Below are 22,273 nucleotides of genomic sequence, written 5' to 3'. Positions count from 1 at the left end.
GTAAGTTCTGAATATATTTTATTTTAGAACTTATTCATTTGGTTATAGTTATCATTTTTTAATTCAACCACAATTGTCAATGATGGACTATAAACTACTTTAGGAAATAGCCCTTCATTTATTTGTGTGTTTTTTTCTCCTAAGTACCAGTGAAATATACATCTGAAGTATAAAAAATAATTCAGCATATAAAAGTCATACTTAAAACATTTCAGAAAAACGTTTCAGTTTCTAATATAATTTTATATTTCAATAACAAGTAAAATTGGTATCTTAAATAGATGCAGGTATATTTTAAACCAATATTCAAACACACACACACACACACACACACACACACACACACACATAACCTCATGAGGTTATCTCCTTGACATAATCCTAAACTAAATATCAGAATATTAAGCAGATGCTGAGGCATTCATCATCAATATTGGAATTCTGACTCATGACAGTAACACAAAACAGATGTTCATATGATGGGCTTTCTGAAAAGTGACACCATCACAGCTCTTGTTGTGGGGTACTTAAAACTTGAACACAAAATATCTATGTATATAAAAACCCTAATATGCAAATAGACCGAACGGTGGAACAACCAAACAACTGGTTGCTATGACGTGCACTGACCACCAGGGGGTGCGCGGAACATGGTGGGCATCAGCAGCAGGTGGCAGAGCACGGAACATGGCAGGCATTGGCTGCAGTGGGATGGTGGAGCAGGTGAGCGAGGGTGCCAGACCAAGGCAGGGGCACTGGTCGCTGTCATGGGGGAGAGCCTCTAGTGGTTACTGAAAATTCTTTGTTCCTGTGAACCGCAGTCCCACTGGGGACTCGCACCTGCTGTCAGTGCCAGCCCCACTTGTACCTGCTGCTGGCACCAGCACTGCTTGCACCCGCTGCTGGCGCCCAGTGCCAACCCTGATCGCTTGGCGCCATCAGCAGGTGCAAGTGGCGGCTACCATCCCCCGATCACCCCTCAGGGCTTCTCCACCTCCCCCTGCTCCTGAGGGGTGATCAGAGCCAGCAGCCACCACTCGCACCCTCTGCTGGCGACAGCACAACTCGCACTCACTTCTGGCGCTGAAGCCACCACTCACACCCATTGCTGGCACCAGCCCCAATTGCTCCGCGCTGTCAGCAGGTGCGAGCAGGGCAGGCACTGTCAACGCGTGGGAGCGGAGGCCGCAGGAATGGGGCTGGGACTGCAGCAGACAGGGGATGGGGGTGGGGGGAGGATGGGGAGGCTGAGGTAGGAAGGGCCAGGCAGGGGCGCAGAGGATGGGCCAAGACCTGCCCCTGTGCCCACCGCAGCCTCATGGCCCACAGTTCCTTTCAAGGTACACGAATTTGTGCACTGGGCCCCTAGTAAAATAATAAAAGTCAGAACATGATAGATTTCCTTACTTCATTTATAAGCCATTTAAAATCTACTACCTCTTATATAGGAGATAAAACTCAACACTGGTGAATGAGGGGCAGCATCCCAGGAGACCAGAAGATGCTTTTTTCACTTAATGCAGCAGCTAGGTGATCCCAATTGGACTCCTCAGTGTTGAGGGAGGAAAGTGCTCTCTTCCTCACTTGTGAGTAGGTAGAAGGTAAAAACTCCTGGCCCTTTCCATTGACCAATGTGTACCTGGCATTTATGGTGTGATAGGAGGTCTACTCAGTCAGCCCTGCAATGAAAAAGTAGTCTGGGACTCCTGTGGCCTACCTCAGTAACACAATCCCCACATCAAGCAGATCTGAAAGGGTTTGTCAAGTAGGAAGAGGGAAACAGAATCCCTTAGCACAGTCCAGTTAGCTACTATCCCATGTGTCTTCAAAGCCCAAGATTCTTATTGCTTTGCTAGCATGACTCTCTACTGCTGTTTCTAGAATACACAGTGATGTGTCCTCTTTGTGACAATAAACAGAAAAACCCAGGCAGATGGTGCCATTTCATATGCGAAATGTGTTCAAATGAGAGCTTTAAAAGACGTGAGTATGAGTGGAGGAGATGGTACTGAGAGGCAGGAACCCCATTTCTTTATTCCATCATAAGGAAAAAATGTCAGTGGCAAGTTCAATGAAAAGAAAACTTGAGAACCCAAAGGGGGATTTTCCTAGTATGGAGGAGCTTGATAGAACAATTCCCATGGATAACCTGACTGCTCCTTCTGACAGCTATAACTCTGGCCTTGTCTGCCGGGTCTTAAGGCTGGCTCTGCACTTACCATCTGTGTGACCCCAGGTTTTCAAACTTGACTGCATGCTGGAACCACGTGAGGAGCTTTAAAAAATACTGATGCCCGAGATTGTTATTGAATTGGGCTGGGGTGTGACTTGAATGTAGAGGAGACCTCTCTGAGTCCTCATTTGTAAAATGACGACTATGCGGGCAGCAACTACCTTTTAGGATTATTGCAGGCAAAGCATTTAGCACAATGTCTGGCACATGTGAGAAGCTGTCAAAAATGTGTGAGTTATTATTTTCACCACGTGGTGCACTTGGGCAAGAACCTATTTGTTAGTAAAAGAAGTCATGCTTACCTTGGCAGATGTTATGCTCACTCTGCTCATAGCCTGTTGCACACTGGATCCTGTGAGAAGGGTTGGAGGGAATGCGCTGAGGGTCAGCTGGGTTCCGCCGGATAACAAAGTTATTTCGGCCAGTCTGCACTTCTGGACCTGCAACTGCAGCAGCACTGGCGACATAACCAGTCCCAGGCATCACTCCGCTGGATGCCATGCCACTGGCTGCTACACCCCCACCTGCATTCGAGGTTGCGACTGCATTTGCAGCTGCACCCACAGTTTCAGCTGCTGGTGTTTCTTGCTGAGGTTGTTCATTATTGACAATAATCTGGGCTGTTTTAGGAAGGCAGAGGTATCCTCCATAGTGGTTGACGCATTTCATTCCACCTTTACAGGCATCTGGGACAATGTCACATTCATCAATATCTGCAGTGAATAATAAAATAAGTCAGGAATCTTCTTAGGGGGAAAACTGAACATGACATATATGCTCATATATTTTTTGGTATAATACAAACTGTAAGGAAGAGTGGCAGAAGATGAAGAGTGACACAGAAAGCTATGTTCAGATGGGAAGTCTTGGAAGTTGGCTCACCTTTGCACTGCTGTCTTACAGGATCCCACTCATATCCATCTGTGCATTGCTGTGAAGAAAACATCAAGATGGGGCCAGGAGACAGTTAGTTGGTATATCCAGTCCCTAGGAAGTCACTCTAAAAGTTTCATTCTTATGGCAACAATCTTTGCACTAGCTTCCTAGATAGATGAGGAGATGGGTAGTTTAACATTCTCTAGCTTTTCTTTCTTTTTTTTTAAAAAAAGACAAATCTGTGCCTTGTCCTGCTTGAGGCATCCCTTCCCAATCATCAGCTGCCTAACTCTACTGTTGTGTTTGGTATAATCACCCATGACCATCTTCTTGGAATTCTTCCCTGTCTTGATACTAATTTCCAATCTCCCTGAGTGCTCTGCTCTTTTTTGCTTTATTTGCTTCTTCTTCCACATTGTAAATTTTACCAAAAAAAAAAAAAAAATTCCAACTGAGTTCTTTTTTTCAGCCCTTGACTCTTCTCTTCTTTCTCTCTCCAAATCCCCAGCACCTGGCTTTCCTTATCATTCCCATTCAGCTGGGTTCAGAGCCTCCCTCTCACACCCTGGCCTGCCTGCTAGTTGCAGCTCCCACAGGTCCTCTGGTTCACTTGCTGAACCATCTATTAAGTACCTTCTCGCACCATCCTAGTCCCTGGGAATGCAAAGATCATGAAGCCCTTTTCCCTGTCCACAAGCAGCTTATAGGCCAGAAGAGGAGAAAGACAGGTAGACAAATTGGAACAAGATGTTAGGCGCCATGACACAAGTATGCATGTAGGTAGGAGTGGTGGACTCTCCCCAGGGATATGATGGGCACAACAGGATGGAAGGAAAGGGTCTGTGAGGAAGGCCACAAGTGAATCGGACTTATAAGAGTAAAATTGTTAAAGAGGGGATGGAGCTTCAAGTAGTATTGGGTGGGTGGGGATAAGGTTAGAGAGGTAGACAGGGCCAAATCTGGGAAACCTTTCTTTGGGACAGACAGGAACTGAATTCTTACTGAAGGTCAGTGACTCTCAAACTGTATTATGGTTAAGAATCACCACGGTGCTGGTTCCACCCAAAAGATCGGATTCTGATAGGAGGCCTGGAATCTGAGTTCCTAACAAGCATCCCATATGATTCTGATACAGATAACGTAGGTGCTACTTCTATTTTATTTTACTTTTTATTGAATTTTATTGGGGGTGATATTGGTTAAAAATTATGTCAGTTTCATGTGTACAATTTTGTAATACATCATCTATACATTGTATATTGTATTGTGTGTTTACCACCTCAAGTCAAGTCTCCTTCTATCACAGTTTATTCCTCCTTTACCCTTTATTACCTCCCTCTACCCCCCTTTTCCTCAGGTAGTCACCATATTGTTGTCTGTGTATGCATTTTGTTTTTTTGTTTTTTGCTTAATCCCTTCACCTTTCCCCCCCTTCTCCTCAACCTCCTCCCCTCTAACAGCTGTCAGTCTGTTCTTTGTATCTCTGAGTTTGTTTCTATTTTGTTTGTTAGTTTATTTTGTTCATTAGATTCCACATATAAGTGAAATCATATGGTATCCGTCTTTCTCTGACTGGCTTATTTCACTTAGCAGAGGCTATTTCTTGAGAAAAGAAAGATGCGTCAGGAAGTATTGAGAAAAAGTATAGTAAACCAAAAAAATAAATTCTTTTAATAGAGCTGAGAGTTGCTTATGCACACAACAGATGCTTGGCGAGTAAATAGCTAAATGGAGACAGAGAGGTCAGTGTAGATATTTTACTGATATCTGAAACTTAGCGGGGTAAACACTAAATTTACTTTATCTCCCAAACTCATTTTTCCAAGTTTCCCAAACACTGTTCAAGCAAGGCACTACCACCATTCTCAGGAACCAGGATTACAATTTTGACATCAGTATTGACTTTTCAAATGATTTTCCTTCAAGTTCTGCTGACTTTGTGCCCATTTCTGTATCTACCAATTAGTATAAGCCTTCCTGGCCTCATGAGTAGGCAAGGCTCCTTAACAGGTCTCCATATCTCTACATGGTGCACAACAGCCTCCACGGCCATCTTTCTTGCTCTCTTGGTTATGTTGTTACTCCATCTAAGAGATCACAGTGGCCTGCAGACCTCTCACCTCTCATTATTATCATCTCCAGTTTCTCCCTACTACCCAGCTCCAGCCCCTCTGACCTTGTCACCTCTTGGAATTGTCTTGGTTGTTTACACTTCTAGACTTTGACTTTGCCAATTTCTTTTCTTCCTGATTCAGGTGCCTCTTCAGCCTTTCTGGATTATTCCAAAGTCATTACTCCCTTCAAGAATCAACACAGAGTTCTATCTCCTCCAATATTCCACCACTGACATTAATTACCTCCTTGCTTTTCTATTGCTTTAGCAACTTGTATAACCTGTATAATAATATTATTTGTACTTGCTTAGGAACTTTGTGGTTTTTAATAGTATCTTCCCAGGGTAAATCCCCTGAGGTTAAGGTCTGAATTTTCTTAGTAAACAAATAAACTTAAATTCTTTTGATAGAACTGCTTATGCACATAGCAGATACTTGGTGAGTAACTAACTGAATGCACCCTATCTTTAATATGGAGGGGGAATGCTATCTTGTGGATATGCGCCCATCCTTCTAAAAACTATCTCTTTCAAGCCATGCAAAATGATAGTTCACTTAAGTAATCTGTATGCTAATAGAAAAGACTTCAGTTTGCTATAGGCATTTAGTTCCAGTACCTTTAATATGGATCTACTATTATACAAGCCTAGAGTGAATTTAGCTAACCACTTGCTGGCTGTGTAGCCTTAAGCAAATGAGATACTCTCCCAGATCTTCAGTTCTACTGTCAGCAAAGGGAAGATGATGCCACTTACCTTATACTTTTCTGTGAGAATGAAAGGAGATAATGTCTCCACTGTGGGATACTTAAAAAATAGTTACATCTTATTCTTCAACCACTAATCATTAGGCATACACAATTCAAAAGAGAACAGATCTAATCTTAGCACAAAAAGGATGACATATCTGGGAAATCTGTTGTCATAATAGTGAACCCTAGTGTGTAATCTTAAAACAATTGTGTTTAATCTACAGGGAACTTTCCCTGCTAAAGATGAATAAGGTTTAGTGATTAGCAAAGGGGAGGGAGTATAAAACAAGAAATTGTAAAAGCTATAAAATCTTTTATTAGATGAATATAAAAGTGGGTAGCTAATTTAATGTTAGCTCCCTAACTTAAACTAAGAAGGTTTAATTTAGCCTGCATAACAAAACATTTTCAGTAGAAGATAAACAACACATGTATTCATTTCTCTTGCTTTATTTATCTTCAGCAGAGGAAGCAAATTACATTTACCATTAGGTTAACAAAATATTTATATTAAACCTTATTTGATTGATAGATGATTTGAACAACAACAAGGAACATTTGCCAGATGAATACTATCATTCTAGGGATAATATGGTACCAAAAAAGTGATATAATGTTTATTATCAGTAATTGACATTAGCTCACTTTTAAAATTTTTATTTTAAAAAATTTCACATTCTTCTAAGTAGGATTACTTAATTTTAAGTTGGAAACAAGTTAAAAAAATGTGTTTTTCATATTTTGATTCAGGACAAATGCCATTTGCCTCACAACACTGATTAAAGAGTAAAGAACACAAAACAGAGGTGCAAACTCACCAGAAGTGAGGTAAGTACCGCCCTCTGTTTTCACCACATCCACTCTTGGCAGTGGGAGAGGTCAGATGATATTTTCAATATTTTAGTAAACATTAGTTATGCATACTCATGCAATTAACTAATTAATCAGATATTATCTGGAAATATCAGATATGCTAATTAGAAAATGCAAAATCAAATTTCACACAATGCATTTCAAAACCACTTGAGCTAATTCCACATCCTGGTAACACATGAAGTTTACCGCAAGGGCATGTATATGTTATACTATAAATGAATATCAGCCTTTATAAAGTCAATAAAGGCCATTTACCTGAGAACATAAGTCACATGTACAAATGAGGCAAAGTGCTTTTCTGATGTTTATTGATTTTGCATGACAGTTTTGGTTTCATCTGCATGCATGTAGGAATCCTGGTTTTCCAATTCCTGACACCCATTAATTTATTGAATGTGTTGGAAACATGTAGCTTACTTTGGTTTTCATTTTAAAATGGTTCTCTCTCTCTCTCTCTGTCTCTCTCCCTCTCTCTTTGTCTTACACAGATCATTAATTACATTTTAGTCCCTATCTCAATTGGTAATCTAAATGAACTTTAGAAAGTACCATCTGCAATTTACAAGGAATCAAACATGAACCATGCTAAGGCATAGTTTATTACCCTCTCCACATACACTGGCAAGAGTGGATCAAGTCTCCCTTGTATCACAGAATCCCGCTGAACAGCACTTATCTCAAATTCCATCACCCCTTACCGTGTATGTAATGGTTTCCTCAGTGTCCTGTGACTTGACCAGCGCCAGAGTCAGCATAGTTAGGAAAAGGGCTTTCAACATCGTGAATCTCAAAGAAAACACAGGACAAAGAGATGCTTAGTATCAGTTGAGGGGTAAATAACAAAACTTTAGCTGTGAGGTAACAAGCAAGGAAGGAGGGCTGGGAAAAGCTGAGGCTCCATGATACCCAATCTACTTTCTCAACTCCCCACCCCCTCCTCAACCTTCCAGTGGCCAAAGGAGGCACCAAAGCCTGTAACAGGGCTGCAGAGTTACATTTCACTTCACTCCATCCGGCTGTGCTAAACATATACAAAGGACACACAGCGTACCTTTGATACTGCACCTACACAACAGGCTCCAGAATGAGGCAGAAGGAAAATAATTGAGGGTAATTAATTTCAAAAGAGGTGGTATTTATTTATTTATTTATTTAGCAAGCGTGAAGGTGGGACAGCAAATCTCCTATCCCCTTGAACGTGAAGGCTTTTCCCCATAAGTTCACCTCCAGCTAGTGGAGTTCTTTGCACAGCTCAGTAGAAATACCTGCGAACCAATGTGAATTACCTTGGCCTCACACTTAAAACAAAACAAAACACCACAACAAAACTTGGGGGCAATCTCTTCCCAGTTCTAGTAGAATACCTGCCCCTCAAGAGCTCCTTCTCACATCCCCCAGCACCAACTCTCAAAGTGGTATTTCCACGCCGTTCTCTGCGCGCGGCTTTGTTTAAAAGCGCTAGGTTGTGCGGAGGAGCGTCTGCTTCCCTTGTGCCTCGCTAGTTTCTCGGGTCCCCGACACGCTACCTTCAGGACTGGGGCTACCTAAGGCCTGAACCGGGGGACCACACCGAAGCCTGAGTTTCGGGGTGGCGGGCCTGGCGCCCCCAGTGAAGTGAGGTCCCTTTTCTTAACAGTAGGCTAACAGGCGGCAATCCCTGGAGCTGCTCAGCGCTCCAGTTTTTACCAGCGCCTGTTGAATCCAGGTGCGTCTTAAATCTCTCACATTAGCCCCTGGAAATTTCAAAATCTCGTTTAGGGGCAAAGCCCTGTCTGATGATTGTTGGCGCGCACACACATGCCCATACAAACAGATGTCACCCTGGTACTGGCACCGGCTGACAAATCGCATTCCCAGACCGCACACCTCCACCTCCCTCTCTGCCTGAGAGATCTGCAAAGTCTGGGTCAGTTCTCGGGTACACTGCACCCCTCAGGTTACCCCACTTGCTCGCCAGCGCGCAGCCCTGCGGGCACTAGGCGCAGTGGTGTGACCCCCGCGTCGGGGGTTCCTACCTGCGCGGCAGCGCTGCGCTCCGGGCCCGGGCAGCGAGGGGAGAGTTCAGGGGAGGGCAGCCCCGTGGGTCTGAACTGGCGAGGTCTGGCAGTGGCTGCAGCGGCAGGAGGAGGAGGAGGAGAAAGGGAGGGAAAGGGGGAGGGCGAAGGGGGGCGGAGGAGAGGGCTGAGGGAGGCGCTTGGGCTGAGCTTAGCACTGCAAGCCGAGCGGGAGAGCGCGCTGCGGGGCTGGGTCAGCACCCCCTGGCCCAGGGCTCTCTCCAGCACCCCGCCTATTTTCCTCCCCAGTTCTCACGGGCCGGAACCCCAGGTGGAAGATGGCACATTTGGCATATGCGGTTTGAATCGGCCTTTGTGATGCTCCAGCCTCAGGAGCAATTTCTGGTGCCTGTGGAGGGGGATACTCTCTGGAGGAGAGCTTCTGAGGGTCCTGGAAAATTGCTTATTCCCCCTCCCACCCCAATTCCCAAGTGAATTCTGGGAGAGTAAATTAATCCCATTCATAGAACTGATTCTTTTGTCTTTTCTTTCAGATGCTTTTTTTTTTTTTTTTTTGGAGTGAGGGAGGATCTGTTTCCTCAAATCTAGGACAGAGTTAATTCATTCATTCAACAAATATTTGTGACATATTATGTTCCAGGTGTTGGGAATAGGCCAAGTAGAACTCACACTAACAAAAATGTGAGGTGGAGTTTGATTTTGTTTTCTCAAACCTCCTTTTTTATGGGCCCCTTTTCTCACCTACTGCCTTTCTTCTCTCCACTGGCTCATCTGTGGGAGAGTCCCCAGTCCTGGTCATTCCAAGTTGGGCATTGCACTCTCACCTTTCATTCTAATGTGGAATTTCAGGAATCTGGAGGGGAAACAATTTTTTTTTTCCTGGCTTTTTCAAATCATACCACACAGACTGCAGTTATCTCTGAAGCCTACGACTCTAAAATCAGATTAATAGTTTGCTTTCAAGGCAGTCATGTCCTCTAAAAAGCAAGCAACCAAATATAATTTCATGAATGAGACAATGTATAAATTGGAGGTATTAAGAACTTTGACCCAGAGCTGGAGGCAGAGGGTGGGAGGGAGAGGAACAGCTCCTTTTCCTTCCCTGCTGTGGGAAAGGTGGTAGACCCAGGCTGTCAGGTGGAAGCCTCTCTCCTTATCTTTGGAGTATGCAGTGGGTTGCCCAGACATTGCCAAGTTGGTTGCAAGCCACACGATACTGGGCAAACTCAGAGGAGCTTCGTGCCTGAACCTTACTTGAGTATATGCAGTTTTGCTAACAGTACTGAAGATTTTTACTAACAAAATATGAATGTTTGTTTTCCTAGTCACTAATGATCTCCAAACGTTTTTTAAAAATTAGATATTTGACTTTGTACAGTAAAAAGATCTGTCCAGAGAAATTTTATTTTATTTCCTTTTTTAAAATTGTTTAAAGTATTACATATGTCTCCTTTTTCCCTGATTGACCTCCCCCCACCTAGCCTCTCCCACCCCCTAGGACAAGCTCCCACCTCCCCAGTGTCTGTGTCCATTGGTTATGCTAATATCCATACATACAAGTCCTTTGGTTGATCTCCAGACCCTCCCCACCCCCACCTTCTCTCTGAGGTTGGACAGTCTGTTCAGTGTTACTTTATCTCTGGATCGGTTTTTGTTCATCAGTTTATGTTGTTCATTATATTCCATAAATGAGTGAGATCATGTGATATTTATCTTTCTATGACTGACTTATTTCGCTTAGCATAATGCTCTCCAGGTCCATCCATGCTGTTGCAAATGGTAAAAGTTCCTTCTTTTTTTATAGCAGCGTAGTATTCCATTGTGTAGAGGTACCACTGTTTTCTAATCCACTCATCTGTTGATGGGCACTTAGGATGTTTCCAAATCTTAGCTATGGTGAATTGTGCTGCTATGAACATAGGGATGCATGTATCCTTACTGAATGGTGTTTCTGGTTTCTTGGGATATATTCCTAGAAGTGGGATTACTGGGTCAAATGGGAGTTCCATTTTTAGTTTTTTGAGAAAACTCCATACTGTTCTCCACAGTGGCTGCACCAGTCTGCATTCCCACCAGCAGTGACGAGAGTTCCTTTTTCTCCGCATCCTCGCCAGCATTTGTCCTTTGTTGATTTGTTGATGATAGCCATTCTGACAGGTGTGAGATGGTACCTCTCATTGTTGTTTTGATTTGCATCTCTTGGATGATTAGTGATTTTGAGCATGTTTTCATATGTCTCTCAGCCTTCTGTATGTCCTCTTTCGAAAAGTGTCTATTTAGGTCCTTTGCCCATTTTTGATTGAATTATTTATCATCCTTTTGTTAAATTGTATGAGTTCCCTGTAAATTTTGGAGATTAAACCCTTATCTGAGATAACATTGGCAAAATATGTTCTCCCATACAGTGGGCTTTCTTGTTGTTTTGTTGATGGTTTCTTTTGCTGTGCAGAAGCTTTTTATTTTGATGTAGTCCCATTTGTTTATTTTCTCCTTAGTTCCCATTGCCCTAGGAGCTGTATTGGTAAAGATATTGCTACAACATATGTGATATTTTGCTGCCTATGGAGTCTTCTAAGATTTTTATCATTTTCCTGTCTTATATTTAAGTCCTTTAACCATTTTGAGTTTATTTTTGTGTACTAGTATGGTGTAAGTTGGTTATCTAGTTTCTTTTTTTTTTTTTTTTTGCATGTATCTGACCAATTTTCCCAGCACCATTTATTGAAGAGACTGTCTTGATTCCATTGTATGCTCTTGCCTCCTTTGTCAAATATTAATTGAGTATAGTGGCTTGGGTCTATTTCTGGGTTCTCTGTTCTGTTCCATTGGTCTATATGCCTATTCTTGTGCCAGTACCAGGCAGTTTTGAGGACCGTGGCTTTGTAATATAGCTTGATATCTAGTAATGCGATCCCTCCAATTTTATTCTTTTTTCTCAGGATTGCTGTGGCTATTTGGGGTCTTTTTTTATTCCAGATGAATTTTTGGAGAGTTTGTTCTAGGTCTGTGAAATATGCTGTTGGTATTTTAATGAGGACTGCATTGAATCTATAAATTGCTTTGGGTAGTATGGACATTTTAATGATGTTGATTCTACCAATCCATGAACACGGTATGTTCTTCCATTTGTTTATGTCTTCCTCTATTGCTTTATCTCTGTAGTTTTCTGAGTACAGGTCTTTTACCTCCTTATTTAAGTTTATTCCTTGGTATCTTAATTTTTTTGGTGCAATGGTAAATGGGATTTTTATTTTTTTTTTAGTTTATCTTTCTGTGAGTTCATTATTGGTGTATAAAAAAGCCATAGATTTCTGAGTTTTAATCTTGTAATACATTGCCAAATTCATTTATTAAGTCTAATAGTTTTTTGATGGAGTCTTCAGGGTTTTCCATGTACAATATCATGTCATCTGTGAATAATGACTCTTTTATTTCTGTTGAATTATTTCTACGTATCCTAAACCCTTTCTTCAGAAATAGTGGATTAAAATTCCCAAATTTCAATCTCTAGCCTGCAACTCTTCCCGCGTACCCAACTGCTGACTTGTTATCTTCATCTGTACACCTACTGGACATTTCAAATTGTACAGGTCTGCTGATTCTCACCCTCTTTCCCAGCTTACTCTTCCCAGCTGCTTCACCACCTCAATTAAAAGCAATTACATCTTTCCATTTGTTCAGGTCCAATATCATAGAGTCATCCCTTGATTTCTTTTTATCACACACCCTGCATTCAATTCTTCAGAAAACTCCGTTGGCTTCATCTTCAAAATATATCCAGAATTGGACCTCTTCTTATCAATTCTTTTTTAAAAAATTGCTGGGACCTGCATGACTAGGGTTGAGGATCTGAAGGAGGGGCCAATGCACAAATGAAAATGCTATACAAGAAATATGAATTTAGAAGACATGGGGGGCCAGGTGGAGACCTCTCTCTTAGAGAGGCACACCGAAATGTGGCCTTATCTGCTTTTTATTCAGTTTTAGCTACACATCTTGCTTTCAGTAAAGCATGGCAAACAGATAGCAGACAGACCATCTCTAAGGTCAATAAAGATCAGTAAAAATCAGTAAGGTCCAGTAAGCATTTACTTTGAGGTTATTCGGTCAGGAATTGCTTTGAGCCACCACTATCTCAACAGAACAATGGTGCTTGGCATTAGTCCTGCTAACGCCCAACGTCCATCAGCCTTCCGCGTTCCTTGGTGCACTCTTATGACAGTTTTGGGAAAACGGTGGCTTCTCTCAAAAAAATATTTTTATTGTTTTTGGAGAGGAAAAGAGAGGGAGAGAGAGATAGAAACATCAATGATGAGAGAGAATCATTGATCAGCTGCCTCCTGCATGCCCCACACTGGGGATTGAGCCCACAACCCAGGCATATACCCTGACCAGGAATCAAGCCATGACCTCCTGGTTCATAGATTGATGCTCAACCACTGAGCCACTCCAGTTGGGCTTATCAATTTTTTAGTGAGCAACATTGTCTAAGCCACCACCATCTTCCACTTGAATTATTACAATGGCCTCCTAATAGGCCTCCTTGCTTGCTCCCTGCTCCTCTGCAATCTTTTTTCAGCATAAGTTATTTAAATGGAATACTAGAGTGTGTACTCTTCTGTGTTGGCTTCCTTCACTTAGCATGTTTTGAAATGCATCCTTGCTGTTAGGTATATCAGAAGCTCATTTTTGTTGTTGTTGTTGCCGAGTAGTATTCCATTGTGTGGACATACTAGTACACTGATTTGTTTATCTGTTCACCAGTTGATGGATATTTGGATTGTTTATAAATAAAACTGTCATGCATATTCACATAGAAATCTTTGTGTGGACATGTTTTCCATTTTTTAAGGTAAATACTTAGAAGTAGAACTGGTGGGTCATATGGTAGAGGTTATGTTTAACCTTATAAGGAAGTATCAAACTGTTTCCCAAAGAGATTACTATTTTATTTTCCTGTCAGCAATGTATGAGATTCCATTTGCTCCACATTCTTGCCAACACCTAGTATTTTCAGTCATTTATAATGTTAGCTATTATTAGGGGTGTGTAAGTGGCATCTAATTGTGATTTTATTTTATACTAGAGGCCTGATGCACGAATCCATGCACCAGTGGGGTCCCTCAGCCTGGTCTGCACCCTCTCACAATCTAGGACCCCTTGGGGGATGCAGACTGCTGGGGAGGAGCCCGAGCCCAGGCCAGGCACCACTCTGGCTCATCTCAGCCCTGCTGCACCTGCCACTGCTACCGCTCAATAGTGCTGCCGCGGAGGCGGGAGAGGTTCATGCCATTGCAGCTGCACTCGCCAGCTGTGAGCCTGGAGTCTGGCCCCAATTGGTCAGCTGAGTGGAGCTCCCACTGTGGGAGTGCCCTGACCAATAGGGGGCAGCTCCTGCATTAAGCATCTGCCCCCTGGTGGTCAGTGCATGTCATAGTGACTGGTCAACCAGTCATTACGTCGTTCAGTCGCTTAGGCTTTTATATATATAGATTTCTCTCAGGGGTAGTGATGTTGAGCATTTTTAATATGCTTATTGACTATCAATATATCCTCTTTTGTGAAGAGCCCATTCAAATCTTTAAATGAATTCTTTATTTTTTTGGTCTTATTATTAGTTGCAATGGTTTTTTAAAAATATAGTCTTCCTGCAAGACCTTTGTCAGATATATATTTTTTGAATATTTTCTCTCAGGCTTTATCTTGTCTTTTTTCTTCTTCTTAATGTTGTCTTTTAGAGCAAGCATTTTTAATTTTATTAATTTTTTAATGATTTGTCCTTTTTATGTACCATTTAAAAAAAAAATCTTACCTTGGGCAAATCTTTTATGCTTCCTAAACTTCAGTTCCTGTTTCTGTAAATGGGGAGGATAACACTCTGTTTTCAAAAAGTTGTGAGGATTGAGTGCGAAACTCATGCAAATATTCAATATATGTGAACGATTGTTCTTAGATATTAGAATGCATGGTATGAGGGCCTGTAGTAGACCACTCCTCCATCGTAACATAACCCAGTATTATTTAGGTATCATTCCTATTCCTAACAATAAGGTATATCCTGATTAGTCTAAAGGTAATAAAATCAATAATGCATTTTCCAGCGATTGTTTTGGGATAAGCCATTGTCCCACTTCATACCGATCAGAACTGAGTGGAAGATTTCTTTTCCATAGTTAGGGAAAGGCTTTCGAAGCTCACAGTGGAGGGGAACAATGGAGCCCTTTGCTTCAGTTGCTACTGGCAGTCATGTTAAAACCCAGAGGTAAGCCAGCCTGAGCAGGAAAGGGATACATGCTGTCCATGGCCAACACATGGAGAGAATGTGGATCCATGATGGATTGTTCCCAGGCCCGACTAACCTAGGACCCACGATACTTTTAGAACTTCTCCACAATGTTTCAATTTCTTTTAAAGTCAGGAGGAAAAAGTAGGTATCATTCAGCTTGAATTATATTGTCTTCATACCATTGTAGTTGGAAAATAAATAAATAAATAAATAAATTTATTTATTTATTTATTTAGTTAGTTAGTTATTTGAGGAAGGGGACCATGAAGGCAAAAGTGACTAGGGACCATGAATGTCATAATGTGGCCTTGATTTTTGAGGACGTTTCCAGTTTTTCAAGGAAAGTTCTGTGTCCTGGGAAACCCTTCAGTCCTAGGCGAACTTAAAGGAAAGTAATTTAGAAAGAAAATAGACAGGTAGCCAGGATTTCTTACCTGGACTTTGCTGTGCTCTAGCTGAGTAATCACAGCAGTCACTAAACTTCTTTCAGTTCATAAATGTTGACTAGGATAACAACATTTAGCTGTAGTTATTATATTGTACTTATCTGTTGTTATCACATTGTAACTTACCCTTAGCTTATCATATCATTTTTGCCTGTTCCTCATTTATTCTCTCTTCTAATAAGTATCTTGGTTTTTCTTTGGAAACCAACCCTTATAGTGGTAGGCCATGACCAGGTTTGCCTACAGAATGCCCCTCAGTTTTCCAACTCCTAGGTCTTACAAATAAGGAAATTTGTAGAAAATTTTAAAAAATGACCCAGTGCCTATACAACTAGAATGTCAAGGCCCAGACCTGGCAATTAGGCCTGGTAATGTGGCAGAATTATTGTCTTCTATAGCGGTTTAAGTGGTTTCTGTGTGCCGATGAGACTGGGCATATAAAGAGTACTGGGTCTACAATTCCAGGCTCCTCTGACTGGAAGACAGCCTATTCTATACACGCTGTCAAGTCTTCCAGGATTTAGGCCTGCCTCTGTGAACTACAAGGTAGGCCAGGAGCTGGGGCTTCTACCCTGAGCCCTTATTTCATGTATACCTTTGCTCCCTGGTTCTTACTTTCCTTGAGTTCAGACACTGCAGTTTGATTTAGAGCATATCAGTCCGTATGATTTGTATGGAGCTTAGTTTTCCTCTGACACTTTTTGGGTGAGTATGTGGCCCTGCCAATAATATCAAATTTCCAATAGCCACAGTGTTTAGTTCAGAAATGATAGCTACATCCTAAGATAACCCCCATTGAGGGGGCAATGTGGTATAGGGCCAGCATCCAGAGAGCCTAGGTTCAGGTCTTTACTGTGCCACTCCCTGGCTGTGTGAACTTGGGAAAGCTACTTAACCTCTTTGGGCCTCAGTTTCCTCAGGCATAAAATTGAGATAATAATAATCAGTCCTGTCTTGTAGAGGTTTTAAATATGAGAATGCTCAAAAAGCTCTTGGTACATTACAGTTCCTTGCATGTAGCTATTGCCACTTGTTATTATTAATCACAGTGACCTATTACTCAGTTTATACTGTGAGCTTAGTAAATCAGATTCATTGTACGAAAGAAAAGAAGAAGTTATTAAGCTTGAAATTTTTCTTCATATTTTGTTTGTAACTATCTTTAGTTTATGGGATATTTAGAAGAAGCAGAGTTTGGATATTCCATTCGCTGCAGTTTGATGACTTGGGTCATAGAAATGTGTGGCACCATACTGACCAGCATCCCAAGATGATCGTTTTTTTTTTTTTTTTGAATAAATGGCTCTGAGATACTAAGTTTTTGAATTTCAAGTGACTTATAAAAATTATACTTCCTTACTGATAATAAATAGTACTAACTAATACTTAGGTAGTACTTACACCATGTCAGGAACTAAGTACTTCATATGGGACAACTCACCAGTACCATTGTTCATACCTATTTTACTAAAAAAGAAATTGAGGCACAGAGGAGTTTAGTAACTTGCCCTAGTCACTTAGCTGGTGAGCAACAAAGTGTGGTTCAATTACAGGCTGTCTGATGCTCTAAATGTTACTCTCTCCCCACTACCAACCGAATTTATGACTTCAGGGACAGAAAAGAGGTATGGATGATTTCTTCAGTGTAGTACAACTCTAGAGATTCAAACTGGATGCATAGATTGAGCGGATTGCAATGAAAAATTGTAATAAATTCACCTTACTGAATATTTGTAAGCTCAGGGGAACCTTAGATTGTAAAGATTTGAAGTTCTGTTTGGTAGGGGGGGTGAAAAATCACAATTTCAGAAGAGATTCAGAGATGTTGATGACCAGAGTGGCTGATTCAGTTGCAGGCTAACTGAGCCCAGTGGGTATCCCTGGCATTCTAGAGACCAAGACACGAATCTCAGAATTAGCCTACAATTTCTGGCCATATAGCCAAACCAGGCAATATTTGGGCCTAGTTGGTTTGTAAAAGTATATTCCCTTATGAAGCTGTTGGAGTAGAAGCCAGTGCTGGAGCCAGAATTGGCTGTGTAAGCCTTTGCCTTTCATAGAAAGAGTTCATTTGTTAAATAGTAGCATTCTTAGTAACATGATGAAAATGACAACTGACTATTGTAGCTCTGTAACATACTCTTGTAAGAATGATGTTGATTAAATTATTTTACTGGGCTGTTTTCCTGTTGATGCTTAAAAATTCAATACTGTGAAAAAGCTAAGTTTACCATTATTATATCCATGAAAATACTCTTCTGGTGTCTCGACATGGATTTCTGTTTTACTTGTCATTATTGAAACAAGTGCTTGAAAGAAATAGCGTCTAGTATTATTTTTAGTGCTAAAATTTTGATTCTGTCTTGTCTTTGTCACTGAATTGGAGTCAGCAAAAGGCTAAGAGATATGATGAATTTAAGTGGGTTTTCAGCAGATGCTAAGTCTTTTCTAATGCACACACATGCACACGTACATCATTATAAACCTGTACACAGAAGATAATACGTATTTTTAAAATTAATTTCTAAAATACCCCCAAACATTAACCTATGTAATTGGTGGCCCGTGCCTTACAAGCGGGCTCATGGAGGTTGGATTGCAGCTTTGGCCTCAAAGAATATTGGCAAATTTGCATTTGTGTGACATTCATTTGCCTCAAGTATGTCATTGGTGAGTTCTTTGTTTTAGTGAGTGCCAGATGTATTCTTTTTCTGAATATATTTGGTGAAACTCTATTCCTGAATGCCAAATGGACATGAGAAAACTTTCAGTCATCTGGAGCTTGTAAATTGTTCTGAAATGTTTGGAATTTTATTGAAGGCTTGATTTCATCATAGAGCAGAGAATACCTTGGATGAATAAAAAGCAAATCAATCAAAAATGTTTGGAATCAGTAATTAGAATTTCCTTGGAGAGATAAAATGTATGATGTAAATCCACTGCCTTGCAAACAAGATTGCTTTCTAATAAGTTATCAGATCTTACAGGGCAACTTCAGATGCAGACACAGATGTGAAAGCTTTATTTTGTTTTTGGTTACAAGTTTTTCCCTCTCTCCTTTCAAACTTAGCTTTTCCAGAAACTTTATTTGGCTAATCAAGGCTGATGGGGTTTCAAGATGATTGTTATATAAAGCATAAAATTAGAAATAATACCCTCTGAAAATTGTTAATTTTATTTCAACGTGTAATTTAAAGAAACGGATTATCACTCTCCTACTTTTGCCAGTTTGGAATCTTTTCATGTTTTGCTGACTTATAGAGTTTTTAATGTTCTACTCTCCAACTTTATTTTACCATAGTTGAGTTATTTTTTCTTCATTTTGTGGATTATTATTAGAATAGAAAGTTATCATCGTCTGTCTTTTTGTGAATACTTAATCTTGCACCTTGAAACTGATTACAGATACTCCAATTGGTTTTTAAATGTCTTAAAAATTAATTTTGTAAGGAACAGGGATTCAAACAAAATCAAAGACATTGTGTATGTTGAAATTTAGAATTTAAAAAAGCGTGTAATAGCATTAGGAATACTGATTTATAATTTTTTTCTTAGTATGTCATATCCGATAGTAATGGAACTGCTTTAGACCAAAGCCTAAAATGGAATGGAAGCTATTTTCTCTTTGCTCTTAGAGGAATTTTAAGGCATAAATTATTTTGATAAACTAGCATTAATTTCTTTCTCATGTAAAAAGGCAAAAAAAGAAAAAACCCATACCCCAAACCCTTTCTACTTGGAATTACAGGCTGCTGCTAACGGAAAAATATAAGAAATGACATATCTGACTTTCATTGTTGATTGAATAGGGCAAATGTGGAAACTCTATTCAAGGTAAGAGGTTAAAAGTTTACATATCCACAAGGGAGATATTGCAAAGATATTGCTTAGATTTAAGTGTTTTGTTTTTTTTAAATAACTCTGTTCAAGCAGATGCTTCAATTGTAATTAATGTTTAAAAAGGGCCAAGAGTTATAAAACACTTGAATTTGTTCAATTTAGTTGGAAGGATGGCAGGATCAGAAAGGACTTTCCAATCTGATTTAATATAAATGAATTCATTTTATGGTGAAAAAGAAAAATAAGAAAAAGGGAATATTAGCAATCATCTACTCCAACTCCATCATGGACTTGGAGCTCAGATGACTTGTCCAAGTTAACTCTAGTTAGTGACAGAGCCAAGGACTAGAACCATGTGTCTGACTTCTCATCTTTGGGGCATTCCCCTTCCCTGCCCTATCTCTTTATCTACAACCTCCTTTGTGTATTTGACATCATCTTCATTATCTTCATCCAACCATATAACACGAATTTGGCTGAGGCATTTTTCCAGGCTTAGGGAGCTATTGGGTGGAGCTGGCGTATACTTGTGCAGAATTAAATGGGTGTTACCTGGTATCTTTCTTCTGCTAAGCTGTGATCTTCTTGAAGGCAGGGACTGTGTTTGTCCACCTCCCTTCCAGCCCACATTGCAGAACATGCTCTATGAAGCTTTATGCAGAGTCCAATCTGTCTCAGGAATTTTTCCACCTGCCTTTTTTTAACTTCTATCCCGTTGCCTCCTCCTAGGAGTCCTCCTCTGAGTCTATACCTCCTTTGGACTAACAATTCACCTGGTCAGCCTGATTTTTTTATTTTTGTATCTTTCCTAGAAATTACCTTTTATATTATTTCTACTGACCACCATTCTCTGCAGACCTTGGGCAAGTGACCCCCATATCTGCCCATGTTTTAAGCTTCCAGATCACTGCCCAGACTATACTAATGCCCAGGCCCCTCCTGTCTGGGAGCTGTAATGGATAGTTTTATATATGTATTGCTGAAGAAATGCGGATAACCTGGCACGTGTTAGATACTCAACATATGTTTGTGGAACAAACATCAAAAACACTTCATAGTGTCTTTGTCCTTATCCTTTTTATCTTTTCATTGACTAATTAGCTTGGAGAGATGATGTTAAGCACCAGGTGTAATGTAAAATGACTCATGATTCAATTGATCACACTTAGATTCATAAACAAAACTTACTCATCACATAGCTGCTTTAAATACCTGGAAAATTCTATGGATAACATTATTTTTATCCTACTCTGTGTATTGTGAAGACTTAGTTTGGATATGTTTTGCTCTATTAATGGATAATTTTCTCTCCTACCTATCTAGTCAGTGAAGTAAACAGAGTTGTACTATATACACATGCTGAATTTCTATCACGTAGTCTTCTTTCAAACACTCAGAAATTTTGGGCTGAAGCTAACTAATAAATAGCAATTAAAAAATAATGTGTGAGTCAGCTATATTTTAGGCAAACTGGTACTTATTTTTCTTCTGCAGAAGTATATAAAAGAAGTATAACAGTAGGTTTAAAAGTAATTGTCTTGATTAGCAGCTTTTTTCCCCAGTGATTTACTAACATTTACAAATGAATTTACTATTTTTCTAAATATTCTGTAGTTTCCTTCTTCCTAATGACTCTTTGATACAATAGTATTTGTTTTATTCTGATTAAAAATAATATATGCTCAATGTAGACATTTAATAAAATATAGGGGAAATAAAGATGTAAATTAAAATAATCCATAATGAAAATGATTTCAATATTATCACCCTAAGAGACAACCACTGTTAACATTTGGTTGTATTTCTTTCTATATTTGTCTATATGTTCATTCACTCTCTCTCCCCATACTTATTCTCAGTGCACATGCAAATATCAAGGTTCCAAAATGTTATTTTGGAGCATATACATTATATATACATACAAGATTTTATATATTGTTTTTTGTTTCTCAACATTGTATTTTAAACATTTCCTCATATCATGTAGTGTTTTGTAAAACTTATCTTTGATTTTCTTTACTCATAATCTTTAGTCCTAGGTTCTGGTCATTACTGAATTAGATGGACAACCATTATTTCCTAGATAATAATCATACTCTTCTTTAGTTGGTTGAAAATCCAGCTTTAAGAGGAAAATTATTGCTTCAATTTTATAATACTTACAAATTGGGTTAAATACTTGTCTACACTATAACAGCGCCACACGTATTTCTGTTTTCATGACATTGACCTACCGTCTATGATTCTCACGTGTATGTGTATCTGTATGTCTGTCTCCCCTATAGGACCAAAAGCTCCTTGTGGGCCAGGTCATATTAATCTTGATATGCGCAGCTCTCAGCTAAGTGGCTCTAGTTTGTGCTTCATATGTGTTTCTTAAAGAAAAATGGAGAAATGGAGCCCCAAGGACATTAAGTTGTCCCAGCGTATAGGATTTGTCTAGACTTCTTTGCTGGAGGGCAGGGCTGGTCTGTTTCTTTGTTACTGAAGTTACTCCAGACCACAGCATGCCTACATTGATAATAATAATCTGTTTTCTGGTCTTTGTGTCTGTTTTTTACTGAAGGACCTTCAGTCCCAAATTTTCTCCTTCTGGGCAGGACAGCCTGGGGTAGGGTGTTGGGGTGTTACATGGGCTTATGAATGCATCCTTCTCACTCCTGCTGACAGCTGAGAGCTGCTAAACCTGCAAAATGGCATAATTCTCTTGGGGATGAAGTCTGAGGTATTCCATTGGGCACTGCAGCTCCCACAGTTGGGCTAGAGCCCTCGAGGTTCCAAAATGAGCTGTTTTCTGGAGCCTTTAATGCTCTGAAACTGCCCTGGACCAATGCAA

General features: G+C 40.2%; 1 protein-coding gene across 2 annotated transcripts in view; it reads right to left on the bottom strand.

Annotated features, from left to right (window-relative positions):
• The window catches only part of EFEMP1 (EGF containing fibulin extracellular matrix protein 1), a 71,022-nt gene extending 62,047 nt beyond the window's left edge, over positions 1-8,975 (bottom strand). The window contains exons 1-4 of one of the 2 annotated variants that reach the window (XM_080685546.1): positions 8,866-8,975; positions 7,549-7,636; positions 3,116-3,164; positions 2,536-2,946 (exon numbers count right to left, since the gene is read on the bottom strand). In XM_080685546.1, the coding sequence (XP_080541672.1) occupies positions 2,536-2,946; positions 3,116-3,164; positions 7,549-7,629 (541 nt within the window). In that variant the 5' untranslated portion in view covers positions 7,630-7,636; positions 8,866-8,975. Of the gene's footprint in view, positions 1-2,535; positions 2,947-3,115; positions 3,165-7,548; positions 7,637-8,214; positions 8,359-8,865 lie in introns of those variants that run through there. The other variant, XM_080685545.1, reaches the window with a different exon arrangement.
• Between the last annotated feature and the right edge of the window lie 13,298 nt (positions 8,976-22,273).

Source organism: Plecotus auritus, assembly GCF_963455305.1.
Source record: "Plecotus auritus genome assembly, chromosome: 8".
Taxonomy (NCBI): Eukaryota; Metazoa; Chordata; class Mammalia; order Chiroptera; family Vespertilionidae; genus Plecotus; species Plecotus auritus.
This window is presented reverse-complemented; position numbering and strand designations above follow the sequence as displayed.